Below are 19,342 nucleotides of genomic sequence, written 5' to 3'. Positions count from 1 at the left end.
TGAGGCTCCCTAGATGCTTTACTAACATCGGACTGTATGGAAGAGGCATCTTGGAGATTCCTGTTTCCAGCCTTGCAGAAGAATTCAAGTACTCCAAAGTAAGGCTGGAAATGACACTAACAGAGTCCCGTGACCCATGTGTTTCCAGAACAGCTCCTACACTGGTGACTTGAAGGAAATGGAACCCAGCGGCAGCTACTCACCAGGCAAAGTCAGACCTCAGGCACAGAGACATCATTGGTAATGTGCAACAGGGGAGAGGAGGCCTTGGCCTTGGAGACAGTAGATCATTGTGGCAAAGGGCAGCTCCAGCTCAGCGCCGACGGCTGGTTGTTGAGGAGGTGCGACGGCACGAGCAGGCAACAAGGTGTGTATAGGCTATCTCACAAGCCAAGTAAGGACAATGGACAAGATGGGAGGGAGTTGAGAGGAGAAAGTTATCCTGGAGGGAGCTGATGGGCATGGAAGCATTTCACATCAGCTTCATTTTACGTGCAACGTATGACGTCCTGCCTTCCCCCTCAAACCTCAACCAATGGAATGGAGAAGACCCGACATGCCCCCTCTGTCCATACCCTGCAAGCCTTAAACACATTCTGGTTGGATGTAAGACAAGCTTGTCACAAGGCCGCTATACCTGGAGGCACAACCATGTCCTGAAATGTCTAGCAGCTACCTTGGAGTGCAGACGGTTACAGACCAATGCCCTGCCTCCTCCATCATCTCATCCCTCATATACAAGAGAGTTCATCCGAGAAGGTTCAAAGATAGCCAAAGTCCAAACAACATCGGATGGCGGCCAGCTTGGAAGGGCTCGAGACTGAAATCCAAGGTCTGCCCAGTGGAAGTCGGCTGCAGAGGCTTCGTGGGCAAGTCAACCATCAGGCTGCTTAAGGAATTGTGAGTGCAAGGTCAAACCCTACGCCTAACCATCAAAGCCCTCTCAGGTGCAGCAGAAGAAGCAAGTCGATGGCTTTGGGTAAAAAGGGGAGAATCCAACTGGGCCCCTAATATTACCTGAGGCATTGAGGGGTTGAAAGCACAGGGGGGCACACCTGGGATGCCAGGTGCTGCCGATGAGCCCTCTGGAGGTGTCATGGGCCTATCATTGAAACACCAGAGAAGGAGGTTGCCCACCTTTTTAACTTCAAGGTCTAATTCCTTTAGACGAATCGATAAGGCCGGATCAAAGCTTGTACTTTCAGTAGGATTTACACCAGAAGCAAACCCTTCAGCCACCGCATTCGTCACAACCGCAGGGTGTTCGTCAGCTTCTGGTAAAATACCATTGTATACGAGCTGCTTAAACAAATAATCCTTAATGACTTGCTTTTTCTCTTCTTTTACTATCTCGATGTTAAAGAATTCTGCAATCAAAATTAGATCTTTTTTTCTACATTTCTGAAAGATCTTTGTGGAGGGAGACAGAGTAAACGCCAACAAATCAAACTCCATTTCTACGTCCACAGAGACTCTCTCTCCCCCTCTAAAGCAAAGACAGCGAGAACTAGATGTTTAAGAGAAAAGAGTAATTGTACTCACCGAATCAACGCAGTCATAAAAATAAAATAACGGGCGGACGAGCCCCCACTTGTTACGTACCCCTTTAAAAACAGAGATCTAGGGGTGAAAAGGGGGGTAACAAATAAACGGTGGAGAGAGACTGAGAGAACTGCCGTCTCCAAGTTCCAGGGCTGACACACAAGAAAGCTCAGTAACAACAGTTTGAGCAAACAACCAGAGGTATTTTATTTAACAGAATGGAAAAATATATATACGGCTTCAGGAGGGGAAAGGCCAAAACAATAAACAAAAAGTTTCCTCTGACTAAGGTTTTCAGTGTTAACTTACCTACCAAACAAAAAGAGAAAGAAAAAGCACAAGAGATACTTCCCTGACTTCCTCTCTAACTCAAACACAGGAGAAAAAGGGTAGTTTCTAAAATAAATGACATCCACCTCCCTACAAGAAAAATATTCCACTTCCACTTAAGCAGTTACACTAAAAATGACAGACACTCTGCAACTCTCAATAACTTCACTTTAACACTATAGGTGAAGCAATCAACAAACACTTAAGTAGACAAGAGTTTAAACAAGAGCTTAAAATCCCAACACTGGAACTAGAAGATGGCAGTTGGAAGGTTGGAACGCCTCAGCCTCTCACCCTGGACTGCAGCTCTTGGAGGTTCCTTTATACTCCAGCTAATGAGCTAAACAGGAGACAGGTGGCACTCATTAGCCTGCCAAGCAGAGAGAGGAAGGAGGAGTGAAAGAAACAAGATCACAAACTACACACACAGTAAATCCAATGGTTAATGTAATCAAAAGACAAAATAAATTATGTCCCTATGGACGTAACACCCCGATGAAGCTAAAACCCCCATTCTCATCCCACTCAACCACCATCACAGTGAGGAAATTACACCGATGGATGCATCGTCACCACTCATACCTCAAGTCTTAAAAAATGGGATTGCTTCACCTAGTCCTAAAACATAACTGCAGCTCTAATATCACTTGTGTTATTGTAATGTTGTATTCACTTTTTTGTTGTTCTACATATGCTTTTTAATATCACTTTTGCTCTATTTTTCAGTGAATAATATGTGATCACTGTAAGATCCATGAAGGCTCATCAGTTCCATGTGTTATTTGGAGTTTTTCTGTAGCTATAGACTGCTATCAAAATAAAAAGCAGACTACTAGTGTGTCCCTTTTTGATTTGTATGCGCTGGTTGTATTCAGTTTTCTCAATCATGGCGAACGATCAGTGTTTAAAAATGTATTTAGATTTTTTTATTCCAAAGGGAATGAGCTGTGTTCTGACCTGAAGTACAAGAAAAGCTCAAATATTGGGGTTGAAAACAGAGAAAGCAATAAAACAACTTAATTTAGTGTAGATTCGACTTACATCACATTTATATACAACTGTAAACCGAAAAGTGAGACAATTGTGAGCTTTCATAATTTTTTACAAAATTGGATAATTTTCCAAACCTAACTAAAGAACTGGAGGCAGAGTTATTTTTAACTGCATGTAGATCACAAACCTCTGAAATCACTTTTTAAATTTAAACTTTATTGTGTTTTTATCCAGAAGAAACACAGCTCTCACGTTGACTTACATGGCAGACTCGTTGATGTATCACAGCATCAGCTAAAAGTTATAGAATAATAATAATAATAAAATAATATTGTATAAAAGTTAAACGGCTATGTATATTATTGATGTGCCTCTGTTGCTCGATTCAGGCTAGAATCTTGCACCCAAACATGACAAATCCTGTTCTCACCCTCAAATTCTGCCAAACCTGTTTTTCTTCTGTTGAACACAAAATATATTTTGAAGAATGTCTGTAACCAAACAGTTGATGGATCCCATTGAGTTCCATAAGTGTAAAAGAAAGAGAAGTCGAACAAGATTATTAGGGTAATACTATATTTAGTTTAGACTAATTCATCATTGAATATTTGAGCGTTTTGAAATGATCAGCAGCATTGGCCGATGGATCCTGCAGTGCTTCTGTTTGGAGCTGTATATGAGGACGAGCTGATGCGAGTGTGTGTTGTGTGTGTGTGTGTGTGTGTGTGTGTGTGTGTGTGTGCAGCCGGTGGCAGGTTGCCGGAGTGTGCGGGCTGCAGACAGCACATCTGTGATGAGCAGTACCTACAGGCTCTGGACAAGGACTGGCACACGCTGTGTTTCAGGTAAGAGCGTGACGGCCTTCTTCTGACCTGGAGTTTGCATGTCACCAAAACTGTTGCATTGCTTCCTGAAATGCTTTTTTAAGTAGGACTACTGATACATGATCTACACCACCAAGACAAGGCATTTACTTCACCCAGATTCTGAGTTAGGGTCCAAATGATGAGATGAAAATAAAATGAATGGCCTTTCTAAATGAGTTTTTCTTCTGGGCCGTATACAGTGAAGTCTGATTGACCAACAGATGACCCTAATGAGAGCAGATCCTTTTGCATGCTCCAAAAATCATCCAAGATGGTGGACAAGTCAAGAGAAATGATGATTATTCATGCCATTCAAGAGGAAAAACATTTAATTTGATTACATTTAGCAGACGCTTTTATCCAAAGCAACTTACAGTGCAGTCAGGCTAATCAGGCTTTTTTAACCAGTATGTGTGTTCCCTGGGAATTGAACCCACAACCTTTTGCACTGCTAACACAATGTTCTGCCACTGAGCCACAGGAACATAATCATATCATTTGATACCATGTCTCTCAAAATGAATGAAAATGAATAGAAATTTGTTTGCTTATTAGAGTTAGACATTGGGTCTCGTGTGCTAATATTGGCATAGATTATTTGTATTTATACACACATTCAGACGTCCGCCTAATTCACATCACATGAATTAGTTCTTAAGCCGTTCTGATGTTAGTGAATCTGGAGTGTTCTGAATCAGGCTGCATGCTTTTTGTCAGTCATTTGCATTAAAGGGATAGTTCACCCAAAAATGAAAATGTGATGTTTACCCTCAGGGCATCCAAGATGTAGGTGACTTTGTTTCTTTAATGGAACACAAACTGAGATTGTTAACTCAAACCGTTGCAGTCTGTCATCCTAATAATGGAAGTTGATGGGAATCACGGCTAAAACAATAATAAAAAACCTTACACAAACAAATCCAAATTAAACCCTGTGACTCGTGATGATACACTGATGTGTAAAGACACAAAACCATTGGTCTGTGCAAGAAACTGAACATTATTTATATAGTTTTTTTTTAACCTCTGATTCACACAATGTCTGAGCTGTTAGAACTTCTGATTGACACTCATATCTACGATCTTAATTAGGAGTGTCAATGGTCCATTTGAGAGATAGGTGGCAGTAATGCACTAATAAGTCTGTGATCCACCATAAATCAAGAAGAAGACGCTGCTGAGAATACCCATCATTAGAGTTCATAATAGCTCAGACACTGTGTGAATCAGAGGTAAAAAACTATATAAATACTGTTCAGATTCTTGCACAGAGCGATCGTTTTGTGTCTGCATCAGTTTGAGTTAAAAATCTCAGTTTGTGTTCTGCTGAAGAAACAGTCACCTGTGTCTTGGATGCCCTGAGGGTAAGCAGATTTTCATTTTGGTGTGAACTATCCCTTTAAATATGCCCAGATCATGTCTTTTCTTACAGACTTTGGTCACTCTCGTCAAAGATCCTCACATGATGCCCGCGGTCTACAGACGTGCTCTCACCAGATCTTTGAGCAATGCAGAGAGCCAGGTCATGCACCATAAAACAGCTTTCATTAGCCGGCTGTACAGATCCTCACAGCTCCAGCTATAGGCTAACACAGCTTTACTTACTCTTGCACTGTATATGATGAAACATACATTTTACCAGACATAACTATTATCCTTAGATGAAACCTATATTAAATGCATATCTTATCCTGTAGATTAGATTATTACGAGCTGCATATGTGTGCATTTAGCTGTTCCTATATTTATCCTAAATTTCGAATATATTTTAGACTGAAAATGTTTTAGTGACTCCTGATTTCTCCGTGAAAACATCGGTACACAGGTTTCACGAGTATTCATGCTCCGTGTGAATGAGAGCCATTGTTAGTGTATTCTAGTTTTCTTGTCTTCAGTCAGTATGTAGGCAGAACAGAACAGTGTTACTTTGCTGAACCTTTCTTAAATCCCTCAGTTACTAAGGTACAGAGTGGACATTGTTCCTCAGAGCCAAACAAACAGTGATCGACGCATTTCTTGCCCTAGCAGAGGAAGTTAGATGCTTACAGGACAGACAAGCGGCTCTGAGTGTTGAACAGAGCTGCTTTTGTCTTTGTTTTCTGTGTTCACCTCTTGTTTGTGGCTTTTTGCTGTGTAATTGTTTCTTTCCCTATAATCCGCCAGGGCAATGTTCTGTTCTGATCTGTTCCTTCTACCAGTAACTGGAAGATTTGTGTGTCACATGATCCCAGGTGGTGTGTCCAGGCCTCCATCTGGCCAGATGAAAAGCGATCTGAGATTGGGAAAAACATTCAGTTACGCAATTCTTGTCAGCGATGTGGAAGTGTGTTTCATCATCAGCGGCAGTGGAGAACAACACTGTAAGGGTGTGTTGGGCAGTTGCTAGCTGACCCAATTAAAAGGTCTGTAGATGTAGCTCAGGTTATCTCCTGATCTGAGGACTCCTTCATGTCTCAGACACCAGACTCGTCTCCATGTTCTGCTGTGTTCATGTGTCAAACCTGCACATTGCGAAACACTCACAACCCACTCATATTTACACAATCCTCATCTCAAAGCCTCGTGTGAATCACTCATTGAAATGAGTTGTGTTCTTTATGCTAATATTGGGCTATGACAGGAAAAGTCCTGCTTGCAGCAATCTGATTTGCTGGCTTTAAGCAATATCTGCACAGGATTTCAGAAGTTTGTTGGGAAACCGTGTTTCATACGATGGGAACACTTAACAGCCAGATAAAAATGTTCATGTATCATGTATTTCATTTTGTTGTAATTATGTGTGTTATTTAATTTAACTGTTTGAAAATAAAAAAATATAACATCAAATGTTATTAAATAGTACATTAAAACATGTATCCTTCAGATATTGTTTTATTACATTGCATTAAAAAGATCAAATGAAAGTGATAAAACAACAAAGAATCTCATTATACAGAACAGGCGGCAGGCCTCTTGCACTTACACTGCAATACTTAATGCACAGATCTATTTTACATCAGAAAAATAGGGTTATACTCAGAAACCAAGCCAAAAAACTACAACAATTAATATCACTTCAGTTCAGTTCAGCCACAGTTCAAGGTCACTGACTGACTGAAAACTTCCATCATAATCAAAAAAACATTAAGACGCTTAACTGCAATCACACACTCAACAAACATGTCTGTGATTGAATGCTGCAGAAACATGTTGAAAATAGAAACCTTTGATGCAGGGCACTCACACAAATACTCACGAGAGTGTCTGAAAGCAGACGCTCATCAACCGCTAATGAGTTATGTCTTCAGTATTTTAGTTCTGATTTGGTACCATAGTACTGGTACTTTTGACAACAATAATGTATATGAAATAATCACATTTGAAATCAGTCATTTTTATTGAAAGCTTGGGATGTAACGATTCACTCAACTCACGATTCGATTCACAATTTTTAATTAAAAAAAAAAAAAATGATATTTAAGACATTATAAATTAAAGTGTGTCCTTTTATTATTGCTTGTATAAAATGCTGCACATGTCTTTGTGAAATTGAAATATAACACTATAATAATTACTACTATTAATATAGCACTTTGTTAGTTTGTTTTGATTGCTTCTATTGTGCTCATTTGTAAGTCGTTTTGGATAAAAGTCATCTGCTAGATAATAAAAAAATAATAATAATAATGTAAGTGTTTACTACTAAATGAAATTTTAAAACAAGCCCCAAATCAAAAATACAAATAAAATAAATATTTTCACACACACACATATATATATATATATATATATATATATATATATATATATATATATATATATATATATATATATATATATATATATATATATATATATATATATATATATATAAAAACAAGGCTTTGTCGGTGCTCTTTCCATTTACAATGAGAGGCAACCACTGCTTTTAATCATGATCCAAACAAAGATGCTGCATTCATGCGACGTGAGCAGTTTTTAATCTAAATTAGAATATCATTTTGAAATTTGAAACAAAAACAGAATGGTTTGACTTGAGTTTAGTGAAACTATAGATAAATAAATAGCTGCATGAAACAGCAGACGAGCTGACCGAGACACAGATCCACTCTCTGCCAGCAGGTGGAGCTAAAAGTGTTTCCTTGTTTACCGCTGTAAATAAGGCACTTATGAACACTGCAGCGGGTGGAGCTTAAAGCGTTTCCTTGGTTACCGCTGTAAACAAGGCACTTATGAACACCGAAGCGGGTGGAGCTTTAAGCGTTTCCTTGGTTACCGCTGTAAACAAGGCACTTATGAACACCGAAGCGGGTGGAGCTTTAAGCGTTTCCTTGGTTACCGCTGTAAACAAGGCACTTATGAACACCGAAGCGGGTGGAGCTTTAAGCGTTTCCTTGGTTACCGCTGTAAACAAGGCACTTATGAACACCGAAACGGGTGGAGCTTAAAGCGTTTCCTTGGTTACTGCTGTAAACAAGACACTTATGAACACCGCAGCAGGTGGAGCTTAAAGCGTTTCCTTGGTTACCGCTGTAAACAAGGCACTTATGAACACCGAAGCGGGTGGAGCTTTAAGCGTTTCCTTGGTTACCGCTGTAAACAAGGCACTTATGAACACCGAAGCGGGTGGAGCTTTAAGCATTTCCTTGGTTACCGCTGTAAACAAGGCACTTATGAACACCGAAACGGGTGGAGCTTAAACCGTTTCCTTGGTTACTGCTGTAAACAAGACACTTATGAACACCGCAGCAGGTGGAGCTTAAAGCGTTTCCTTGGTTACCGCTGTAAACAAGGCACTCATGAAAACCGCAGCGGGTGGAGCTTTAAGCGTTTCCGTGGTTACCACTGTAAACAAGACACTTATGAACACCGCAGCGGGTGGAGCTTAAAGCGTTTCCTTGGTTACCGCTGTAAACAAGGCACTTATGAACACCGAAGCAGGTGGAGCTTAAAGCGTTTCCTTGGTTACATCTATAAAAAATTCACTCATGAACCCCGCAGTGGGTGGAGCTTTAAGCATTTCCTTGGTTACCGCTGTAAACAAGGCACTTATGAACACCGAAACGGGTGGAGCTTAAAGCGTTTCCTTGGTTACCGCTGTAAACAAGGCACTTATGAACACCGCAACAGGTGGAGCTTAAAGCGTTTCCTTGGTTACCGCTGTAAACAAGGCACTTATGAACACCGCAGCAGGTGGAGCTTAAAGCGTTTCCTTGGTTACCGCTGTAAACAAGGCACTTATGAACACCGAAGCGGGTGGAGCTTAAAGTTTTCCTTGGTTACCGCTGTAAATAAGGCACTTATGAACACTGCAGCGGGTGGAGCTTAAAGCGTTTCCTTGGTTACCGCTGTAAACAAGGCACTTATGAACACTGCAGCGGGTGGAGCTTAAAGCGTTTCCTTGGTTACCGCTGTAAACAAGGCACTTATGAAAACCGCAGCGGGTGGAGCTTAAAGCGTTTCCTTGGTTACCGCTGTAAACAAGGCACTTATGAACACCGAAGCGGGTGGAGCTTTAAGCGTTTCCTTGGTTACCACTGTAAACAAGACACTTATGAACACTGCAGCGGCTGGAGCTTAAAGCGTTTCCTTGGTTACCGCTGTAAACAAGGCACTTATGAACACCGAAGCGGGTGGAGCTTAAAGCGTTTCCTTGGTTACCGCTGTAAACAAGGCACTTATGAACACCGAAGCGGGTGGAGCTTTAAGCGTTTCCTTGGTTACCGCTCTAAACAAAGCACTTATGAACACCGCAGTGGGTGGAGCTTAAAGCGTTTCCTTGGTTACTGCTGTAAACAAAGCACTTATGAACACCGCAGCGGGCGGAGCTTAAAGCGTTTCCTTGGTTATCACTGTAAACAAAGCAGTGCTGCACTTTAATATGCATTATACAGATGAAAAGAAAAAAAATAATTTTTTCTAATCTTTCTAAAGACATTAATTTCCCCTCAGATATACATTTATATAAACTACCCCAATTGAATTGTGATTTGTTTAGCATCTCAATCGATTTGAATGTGACCCACATCCCTACTGAAAGCAGATAACGTGTATATGAGCAGTACTGGTCAGGTTGTGGTTATCTGGATCAGAGCTCATGCTGATATTCGGAGGTCCGTGTCACCGCTTCCTTCACAACAGCAGCTTTACTTGTTTTCTGGTGTGTCACTGCGTCACAAAGCAGAAGCTGAACTTCCCTACAGCGCTGAACCGCACAGATCTGCAGACCTCGTCTTCCCTGTGTGAGAGCCGGTTATTTCCGTCACACTCTAATCCAGCGGATGGAGGATCAGTTCTTGTTTCAGGCCAGATCCGCTTAGAATGAGCAGAGGGCTGGACCGGTGTTAGTGATTGCAATAGGACTCGAATCACTGCGTGATCGTTAGGCTGCTTAATCATCAGCTCTGATCTCCAGGGAATAATTGCATCGATGTGGGTTGATTAGCTGTGTGTGTAAGAGGTGATTCTTGTGGCCTGCGTGCCACCTGTCAGCTGAGAGACCAGCGCAAGTGAGCCAGAGTTTCCAGATTAGATCAAATGATATTTTAGGGGAATTTACTTCCTTCATTCGCTCTCTTGATTTCATTCTTTCAGTTATTGCAAATATCTGAACAAACAGCAGTTAAAGACATCAGAGTACTTGACAAAGTTTAATAAAGCATCACAAATGCATTTAATCTGTTTGTGTGAATTTATCTGGCTCTGTAAACTTGTCTCATCATCCTTATTATTTCACTAAGTAGGATTTGTTTCTGGATCAAAGTCCATGTTGGTCAATAACTTTGTTCATCACCAGGTTTTATTGAGAGTCGGGGTAGGTGATAGGACCAAAATATAACCATATATATAACAATGTAGTTATTTTTGCTTTTGAGTTTTAATTTAATTTAAATTAATTTAAGTTTATGATATAATTTTTTTTTTATACAATTGAATTTTTATAATTCTTGTCACAAGTGTCAGTAGCTATCACAAAAAAAAAAAAAAAAATACATAAGCATAAAACAAGCAGAAAAGAAAACAAATCTCAAGCTCATGTGTGCAAGTGTTATATAGTCATGATCTCGGCACAGCAGCTGGAGGTGAGTGTGTAACTGTGATAGATCATAATCTCTAGTATATAGCACTGCCCTAGTGAGAGTTATGGCTGGAGGCGTGTCAGATGTGTTTGTTCATTTTGTCAATTTATTATTCTCTTTATTCTCCGTCCTGTTCACATGTGTTTTTATTTCGAAAGGTGTTGTACTCTTTCAGAAGATGTGTAATAGTGCCCCTAGGTGTATAACAGTGAAAACATGGAAATCCGTAAAAACTTGTCAGTGGCAGGGAAAGAGTTAATGGTGAGGGGTTGGTTAAGCAGAATAAGGTATAGAGAACATGAACTAATAAAATGGTTTAGCTCCAGAGACACATCCATCCTGTGGTGTTTTATCAGGCACATCCCTTGTTCTGTGGAGTCAGCAAAAGTATTTCCACTGGGTTTGGAAAGTGGCACGATCAAGAACTGGACATCAGGTCCAAGAGAAAGAGAGGACTGTGGAGTTTTCACATCTGTGACCTCATCCATGAGCAGAGAGAGGTGGAGGTCGAGGACAGAGGTCGCTCTGTTCCCATCTGTGTCATCAGGAGCTTATATCTGACCCAAACCCTGGCCAGGTGTATTCAAGTACCTACACAGGAAATATATGCAAACATGGATTTAATAATTTTCCCCCCACTTTTCTGTTTCAGTTCTCACTTTAAATATCAGTTCAGTGTTTTGTTTAACTGGTCTAAGGTATAGTTCTGGTGAGGTTTTAAGTCATGGAAGATAAGAAGGCTGTCATTCATATCACAGTTGAATACAGCGTCCATCACACTGCTGTGGCTATACTGCAGGAGCAGACTGTCTTCATCCAAACAACAGGTCACTTATAACAGGGCTCCAAACTGCAACTAAAATGCTCACATTTGTGACAAAAAAAAATTAAATTGCGAGTGAAGTTTTTGTTGAAGACGCCACTGGTGACTAGGTGTATGTATTTACGTTATCACTTAAAAATTAGCATGTAATGCTTTTTTCGTCATTGTTTTGTGGTCACATCTTTTGTTTTGTTCACGTATTAAACTGAGAAGATGCGCATCAAAGTTTTAGTGGAAGAAAGAGTTTCATACAGTCCTCTTATCTGCAGCACTGACACACACCTGATTAACACAGCTCAGATGTGCAGAGCACGCGAGAGAGAGAGAGAGAGAGAGAAATGATGGAGACGTAAGAAGTGAAAGAGCACAATAGCCTATTTCGTGCACAACTTGAACAAACTACAACAAGTAAAGCTGTCAGCTGTGTGGGTATTGGCATTATCATTAACAATTCTCATTTATAATAATAAGGCTTCTTCTTAATAAGCTCTTAGTATATGCCAGGGGTGAAAGAGCGACAGCCCAGCAGAGTTCAGCTCCAACCCTAATTTCTGGACCAGCGTTCACCACCCCTGGTCTATGCTGTGTGCTGTTATTGCCTGAACTTCATTATTTCAAGTGCACTTGCCGTCCAGTAATCGCAGAAAGCTTTGTGCTTTATTACTTTTTAATAAACCAAATATCAGTTTTGTTTTTGCCGCTTTTAGTGCGGAAGGTGTGATTGCTTTAACGCATCAGTTCAAGCGGCAAGTAACCCATTTCATCTTTGTCTTTACTACAATAGTACATAATGAACATGAGTTAACATCAAAAGGTAGGATATTTTATAAGAGAGCCTACATTACAACTTACTGAAATGTCTTGTGTAAAAGCTCATTCAGCGTCGAAATTGAAAAGCTTGTAAACATTGCAACGTAATACACATTTTGCTCGAGATTTATTGTGCAGCCCTAAAAGTTTTTTTTTAAAGAGCCATCTCTTTCTCAACTTTTTATAATCTGAAGAACCTTCTTTCACCACAAATAACTTTTTGTGAAACGTAAACCCTAGGGTTGTGGGTTCGAGTCTCGGGCTGGCAATACCACGACTTGAGCAAGACACTGAACCCACAACTGCTCCCCGGGCGCAGCAGCATAAATGATGAACACTGCTCCGTGTGTGTGTGTGTGTGTGTGTGTGTGTGTGTGTGTGCGCACTTTGGATGGGTTAAATACAGAGCACAATATCTTGGCTGTATGTCACGTCACTTTTACACTTTCACTTTTGAAAGGTTCTTCAGATGTTAAAGGTTCTTTATGAAACCATTAAGTCATCGTGAAGCACCTTTACTTTAAAGAGTGTAGGACAACATTTAGAGGAAGCATTGAGGAGGAGCCCAAACTACTCTCAGTGGCCAAGTGATGCTCATGGGCCATGATATTGGTACAGATTCTGTGTAATAAACAATGTGTGACTGTATATTTCAAGTTGGAAAAGACATTTAGTTCCCACTGTAAGTGAACCTTAGCTGCCAGGTCATCTACAAGATGGATTAAAATGTTGATAAAGTTAAGAAAAGATGAGACCAACACATGAAAGTATGATTGAAATGTTGAAATGTAAATGAATAAAGTAATAAAAATAAAATAAAACACGTTTATTCTGTGCCACCTAAAAAATAATTCTGCACCTCCGTGAAGTTGGCACCCCATAAAAAGAAATAATCACCCAAAACAATGCCATTCATTTGTTCTATGTTTGTGCTGATTTGTGCCGCAAAATTGAACGTTTGTGCTGATTTGGTGTTTGAGATATTAAACATTCATTTTTTGACCGTGTGACGTCACTCTCCACCCCATGTTGCCCAAATCTCTCCAAAGCAGCACCGTTTGTTTGTGCTCAATGTGTGCCCGTTTGTGCCGTTAAATCAAACACTGTATCTATTTTCCTTCCGTAGATATAACCAAAATATTTTCATAGGCCATGACATCACTCTCCACCCCAGTTCGTCTAAATCACACAAAACAGGTGTCTTTCTTTTGTGCTGATTTGTGCTGGTTTGTGCTGTTGAAAGAAACCCTGTAACTATGACCGCTTCTTTTATATAAAAATAACCTTTTTACGAACAGTGACGTAACTCTCCACCCCATGCAATCTAAATCATTCCAAACGTGCCGTTCGTTTGTGCTCGATTTGTGCCGTTAAAAGAAACATCCATGACCTCTTCTTAAATATAACAGAAGCATTACAAGTTCAAGTAAAAAGTGCTCGTGCTGCCTTACAATTTTAAGTTTAGTCAGCTCCAAGTTTTACTAACTTCATATTTCATAGTTGACTAAGCTTAAATTTCAAGGCAGCATTAAGTTGAATTTGTTTTTTGTGTGTGTGTGTTTATTTTTTTACTGCAAGTTTAAATCATTCTAATTCACTTTGTGCTCGATTCGTGCCATTAGAATACTAAACATATTTTCCCTAGGAATAAAACTATGCAAATTTAGAAAGCTCTCAGTCCATGCCAACGGCTCTGTTCGTTTGTGCTTAGAGGTTTTTGATTGCAAAATATTAATTAAACATCTTACCTCTTTTATATGTATCTACAGTGGGCCTATCTGTAATTTTTTTTTTGGTCTTTTTTTTTTACATTATATCTTTGAGCACAGTCCATTATGTCCTTTTTGTCTTATTATGCAATGCGATAAATAATAGTTTGTAAGGGGGACAGGAAAAAGTTAACATAATCTATATATCTAATGGCATATTAAGTGCTCCTGTTTTCTTCCCTTTTAAATAGGCCTATTTAAGAGTAATTTTAGTTACAACCAGGATTTTCACGCACAAATCAAGCAAAAAAAAACATAGCATTTGGTGTGGAGATCACCTGGAATTAGGCTAGGCTATATGGCCTAATTAATATTATTAATATTAATGAATATTTGTGGGGAATAGGCCTAGATGTTTGATGTTCTAATGGCACAAATCAAACACCAAAAGAACAGAATGATGCTGCTGTTACGTTCATGGACTTTTGTTTCCTTATTTGGTCTTTCCTGTTGTTTTGTTAATTGATTGATCCCCACCTGTCTCCAGTTCCCTCAGTACCTCCTTTGTGCTTAAATACCCTGTCTGTTTAGTTCTTCTTCGTCCGTGATTAACCTGATGTAATGTGAGTTCAGTTGATGTTGTATCCTGATGTTTGTCAATGTATTAGTGTTGTATATTGTCTATGTTATCTCATCGATGTTCAGTAAACCCCTTTTTTGATTAAGACCCTCCTTGAGTGCTTTATTTTTACGATAGCAAACACCCAAGTTGTAACAGAATCACAGACCTAAACAGTTTAGCTAGCGGCGTTTTTCTTTCTTTTTGATTTTTGTTTTCGTCCCTCTCCCGGAATGGCTATTCCAGCAGTCCGACTCCTATGCCTGGAGCAACTGGACCGTTCACTGGAGGACCATACCATGGACTTTCTAGATCTGGTGTGCCTTACCCACTTCACTGACCGTGGTGTAAGGCACGCCTACCAGCGAACGGTCCCCGAGAGGATTTTGCCTGTTTCATGGAGTGGGTGCTGGAGAAAAATGGATCTTCATGGACCATCTGCACTGCCGAAGAGGATATCTCCAGCCCCACTCCCGACCCAGAGACCAGCCAGCCACCATCACGCCGCACAGAGCCAGAGCCCACCGCAGCCGCAGAGCCCGAGCCAATCACTGACAGGGAGCAGGACCTCGAGAGTTCAACTGACCAGGTGTGTGAGCCGGCAAGAGAAAGCCGTGCATCGTGGGAGTTTTAATGGGGATCGAGGGCGTGGAGGAAAACCCTGCCCACACTTCTGCGACTGAGGGTGAGCTGTTTTCGGTTTCTGGAGATGATATGGAGCAATTTATGGACCTTATGGATTGGTTTATGGAGGTAATTCCTGAATCCCCTGTTTCTACGCTGGTCCCATCCAGCCCTGGTCCTCCTGTATACCCACTCCCACCTCCTCCAGTCAGTTCCTCTGATCCATTTCCATTGGTTCCGCCCAGCCCTGAATTTTCTGTTTCTTCGCTGGTTACGCTCAGCCCTGAATTTTGTTTCTCCGCTGGTTCCACCCAGCCCTGAATCTCCTGTATTCCCTCTCAGCCTCCCTCTCCCACCTCCTCCTACACCTGCCAGTTCCCCTGCTCCACTTCCGCTGGTTCAATCCAGCTCCATATCTCCTTTCTCTCTGCTGGCCCTGTCCAGCCCTGATCCACCTGTGTTTCCTCCCATCCTTCCTCTCTCTTCTCCTCCTAGACCAGCCAGTTCCTCGACCTCATCTCTGCTGGTGCCAGTCAGTCCCGCAGCTCACCCTCAGTCCACGCCATCTGGGCACGATGGTTCACCGCAGGACTTCCAGTCTCCAGATCCGCCTTTGCATGTGGATTCCCTGTCTCTGCCTCCAGCCTCCAAGCCATGGACTCCTCCTCAGTCCTTTCGACCCAGCGGCTCCGCCTTGGCTCTTAGCTCCCTCTTCTCCACCGTGGCCTGGCATCCCACCTGCTCCACCGGGCTCCCTCGTCCCTCTGGCTCCACCTTGGTCAGTCGTCGACCATCGGCCGCCTTGGGACTCCATTCCTCTGGCTTCACCTCATCACTCCATCCCTCCGGCTCTGTCAGGCTCCTCATTCCCTCTGGTTCAACCTCCATCCTCAGTCACTCCGGCTCTGCAGTGGTCTTCCAGGGCCCCGCCTCCGCCTTGGTCGCATGAGCCTTCTGCTCCGCCTTGGCCCTCCGGATCCTCGGCTTCACCCTGGCTTTGCGGCTTCAATGGCCCATTTAGTATTTGTTATTTTTGAGGACAGGAAAAAGATACAATGTAAATTTGAATGGCATACACCAGCACTAATCGAGCACAAACAAATGGCACCATTTTGGAATGATTTAGATTGCATGGGGTGGAGAGTTACGTCACTGTTCGTATAAATGTTATTTTTATATAAAAGAAGTGGTCATAGTTACAGGATTTCTTTTAAAAGCACAAATCAAGCACAAACAAATGGCACGTTTTGGAGTTTTGTGCGATTTAGATGAACTAGGGTGGAAAGTGACGTCACGGCCTCTGAAAATATTTTGGTTATATCTATGGAAGGAAAATAGATACAGTGTTTGATTTAACGGCACAAACGGGAACAAATCGAGCACAAACAAACTGTGCTGGTTTGGAGCGATTTGGGCAACATGGGGTGGAGAGTGACATCACACGGTCAAAAAAGAATGTTTAAGATCTCAAACACCAAACCAGCACAAATGTAGCACAAACGAATGGCATAGTTTTGGTGATTATTTATTTTTATGGGGTCCCAACTTCAAGGAGGTTAATTCTGCGCCTACGTTTTTTTCTTCTAGGAGCCAATGGCTCCTAACTCAATTTTTTTTGTTTGGAACCCTGTATAATTTATAGCTTAAATGATAATAAAACCATTCTGAGTAGTTCTTATGCTTTATACTATTGATGGTATCTAGGGTGTTTGCTGACTGATCTAATGTTTCTTAGGATTGGAGTTTTGTTCAAATCCCTAACCCTAGCAGGAGCAATAGTAGTGATGGTGGACTAGCTCATAGCTTTATTAGAGCATCTGTACTATACACACTGTGTCATTTCTTCCCCCCAAAAATTACATCAGTCCAGTTCATTATTTATAGCAATAACCTCTCAACTTAAATCAACTCCACATGTAGTAGTTGCGAAACACATTACAGCTAGAATACTCCCAGTGTTTTCCAATGACATGATGTTTCTGGCCAAACTCAGGGCAGCAGCTTTCCCCTCAGAGCCCTGCTTCCTCCTGAGCTTTCTTTCAGGGAGTTTTCCTAGCCTTGTTTTTGTTCCCAAAAGGGTTTCATCCAAATCTGCTCTGTAATGCTGCTCTGTGGTAATGGGTATAGTTAAAAACAGCATGTAAATGAATTGAGTTTCCATCCATGCTGCTGGGAAAGTGGCGTGAGAATATCAGAGACCCTGTTACTGCCGATCCAGTTGTCATGGGTTTGTTTTCTCCTGGAGGCGTGCAGTGAGTCAGCAGCTCTGTACTGGAGAACATCTGCTGGAGCTGTGTGTATTTCTATATTTGGGTCAAGGGCAAAAAAATAAAATCTCTTTTGTAAAATTCCTATTGATGCGGATATTTAAATGTCTTTAACCCATTTATGATTGTATTTCTTGATTTTGTGCCACCCTGTCTTTCTCTCTCATCACATTTGATTTAGCAAGAGTGACTAGAGTTTTCCCTCTGCATTGACAGAGGTGAGCTGAGGCTAGATTCATAATCCTAGCAGATACTAGCAGCTGATCTCAGGTCAGTGGTGACTGGGGAAGTACAGGCGGGTGCTTAGTGTTTCAGCGCAGGTCAGATCAGACGAAACCTGCGTGAGGAACTTACTGTCATTCACATACATCTCCTTCAGCAGCCAGGCTGGATTTCACTCTGTCCAGAAAGATTAGTGTGATTGATCCACACAAAACAACTCTGATGTCGTTCCAGCATCGCAGAAGAAGGTAGGACGAGTTTGACTGGATAACCACAACAACAAATGTACATGTCATATGGTAGAACCATGGTTTGTTGACATACAGTTAAAAGTTACTGTATTCTTAACCCACACTTAAAACTATGCGACTGTTATTGCATTGATGATTTTAGTGGAAGTATTATGTTAGTTCCCCTCAGTAACCACAGGTGTAGTTCATCGCATGTTTATTACAACACAGTACTTTTTAAACAATATGTCTGTTGTTTTATCTTTTAAAAGTAACATACTTATTTTTATCAAGTGCTTTCTTTGTAAAATTGCTTGTACTGTATTTATGTAAAGTATGTCATTTGGTTGATATTTTGCTGATGCAGTGATTTGAGTTTTTATTTTAAAATTAAACATCATTAGTTATTAAAAAGCTGTAGAAATTTAGAATATGTAGCAATCCTATCATTAATGTCATCAATAATAAAGTAAAATTTTTACAATTTTATAGATAAATATTTAGATCACCAAACCAAATCATAACCAGAATACTAAAATCGTAGCGAACAGAAAATGTGAAGTGTATTGTGACAATAGCTGTAGTTACACTATAGCATTATATGCTGTAGAAATTAGGGTTGTGCCGATAGACGATAGTATCGTGTATCAACGATAGTCAAAGATATCGATGTAAGCAGACGTCTCTGTCGATAGTCAAGATGATATTAGGCTCATTCTCATATTAATGTATTAAATGTTAATAATAATAATTATTATTTTTATATTTATTAGATAAACTATTATAATACGGCTATCAAACTGCCCAGCTATTTCACCAATAAATCTTATATTTGTTTATGTGGCGGTGCATCGGTCTCGTCATAAAGCACACAGTCTGGAGCGCTGTATGACTGATGCAGTTCAACTCTACTCCAAATATATCAACTTACCTGTTTAGAATACTTTATATTTAACGTGTTCGTTTATGTCCAATGTTAGGGTTAAACTGTTGGACTTTAAATTAAATCTACTATTGATTTTTACAGTTGACTGATATTGCAGAACATTTAGACTGAAAACTCCCGTGTGCAGATGTGGCAGATTTGTCACAGGACGGTTATATGACAGTTTCCTCAGACTATATATGAACAAGCTGTTTTAAATAGTATTTTTATATTTAACATTAGTTTATCAGTATGTTTGAAAGTATACTTTTTGGATTATTGGTGATTCCATAAGCTCTCTCTCGCACACCTGCGTAGTATAAA

General features: G+C 40.7%; 1 protein-coding gene across 3 annotated transcripts in view; it reads left to right on the top strand.

The window, feature by feature from the left end:
- LOC113115454 (LIM domain kinase 1) overlaps positions 1 to 19,342 on the top strand; it is a 74,626-nt gene that overhangs the window by 4,403 nt on the left and 50,881 nt on the right. Inside the window, exons 1-2 of one of the 3 annotated variants that reach the window (XM_026283030.1) lie at positions 3,609 to 3,710; positions 5,164 to 5,253. In XM_026283030.1, coding sequence (XP_026138815.1) covers positions 5,240 to 5,253 — 14 coding nt within the window. In that variant the 5' untranslated portion in view covers positions 3,609 to 3,710; positions 5,164 to 5,239. Of the gene's footprint in view, positions 1 to 3,608; positions 3,711 to 5,163; positions 5,254 to 17,993; positions 18,112 to 19,342 lie in introns of those variants that run through there. The other 2 variants (XM_026283027.1, XM_026283029.1) reach the window with 2 other exon arrangements.

This window comes from Carassius auratus, chromosome 15 (genome assembly GCF_003368295.1).
Source record: "Carassius auratus strain Wakin chromosome 15, ASM336829v1, whole genome shotgun sequence".
NCBI lineage: Eukaryota > Metazoa > Chordata > Actinopteri > Cypriniformes > Cyprinidae > Carassius > Carassius auratus.
This window is presented reverse-complemented; position numbering and strand designations above follow the sequence as displayed.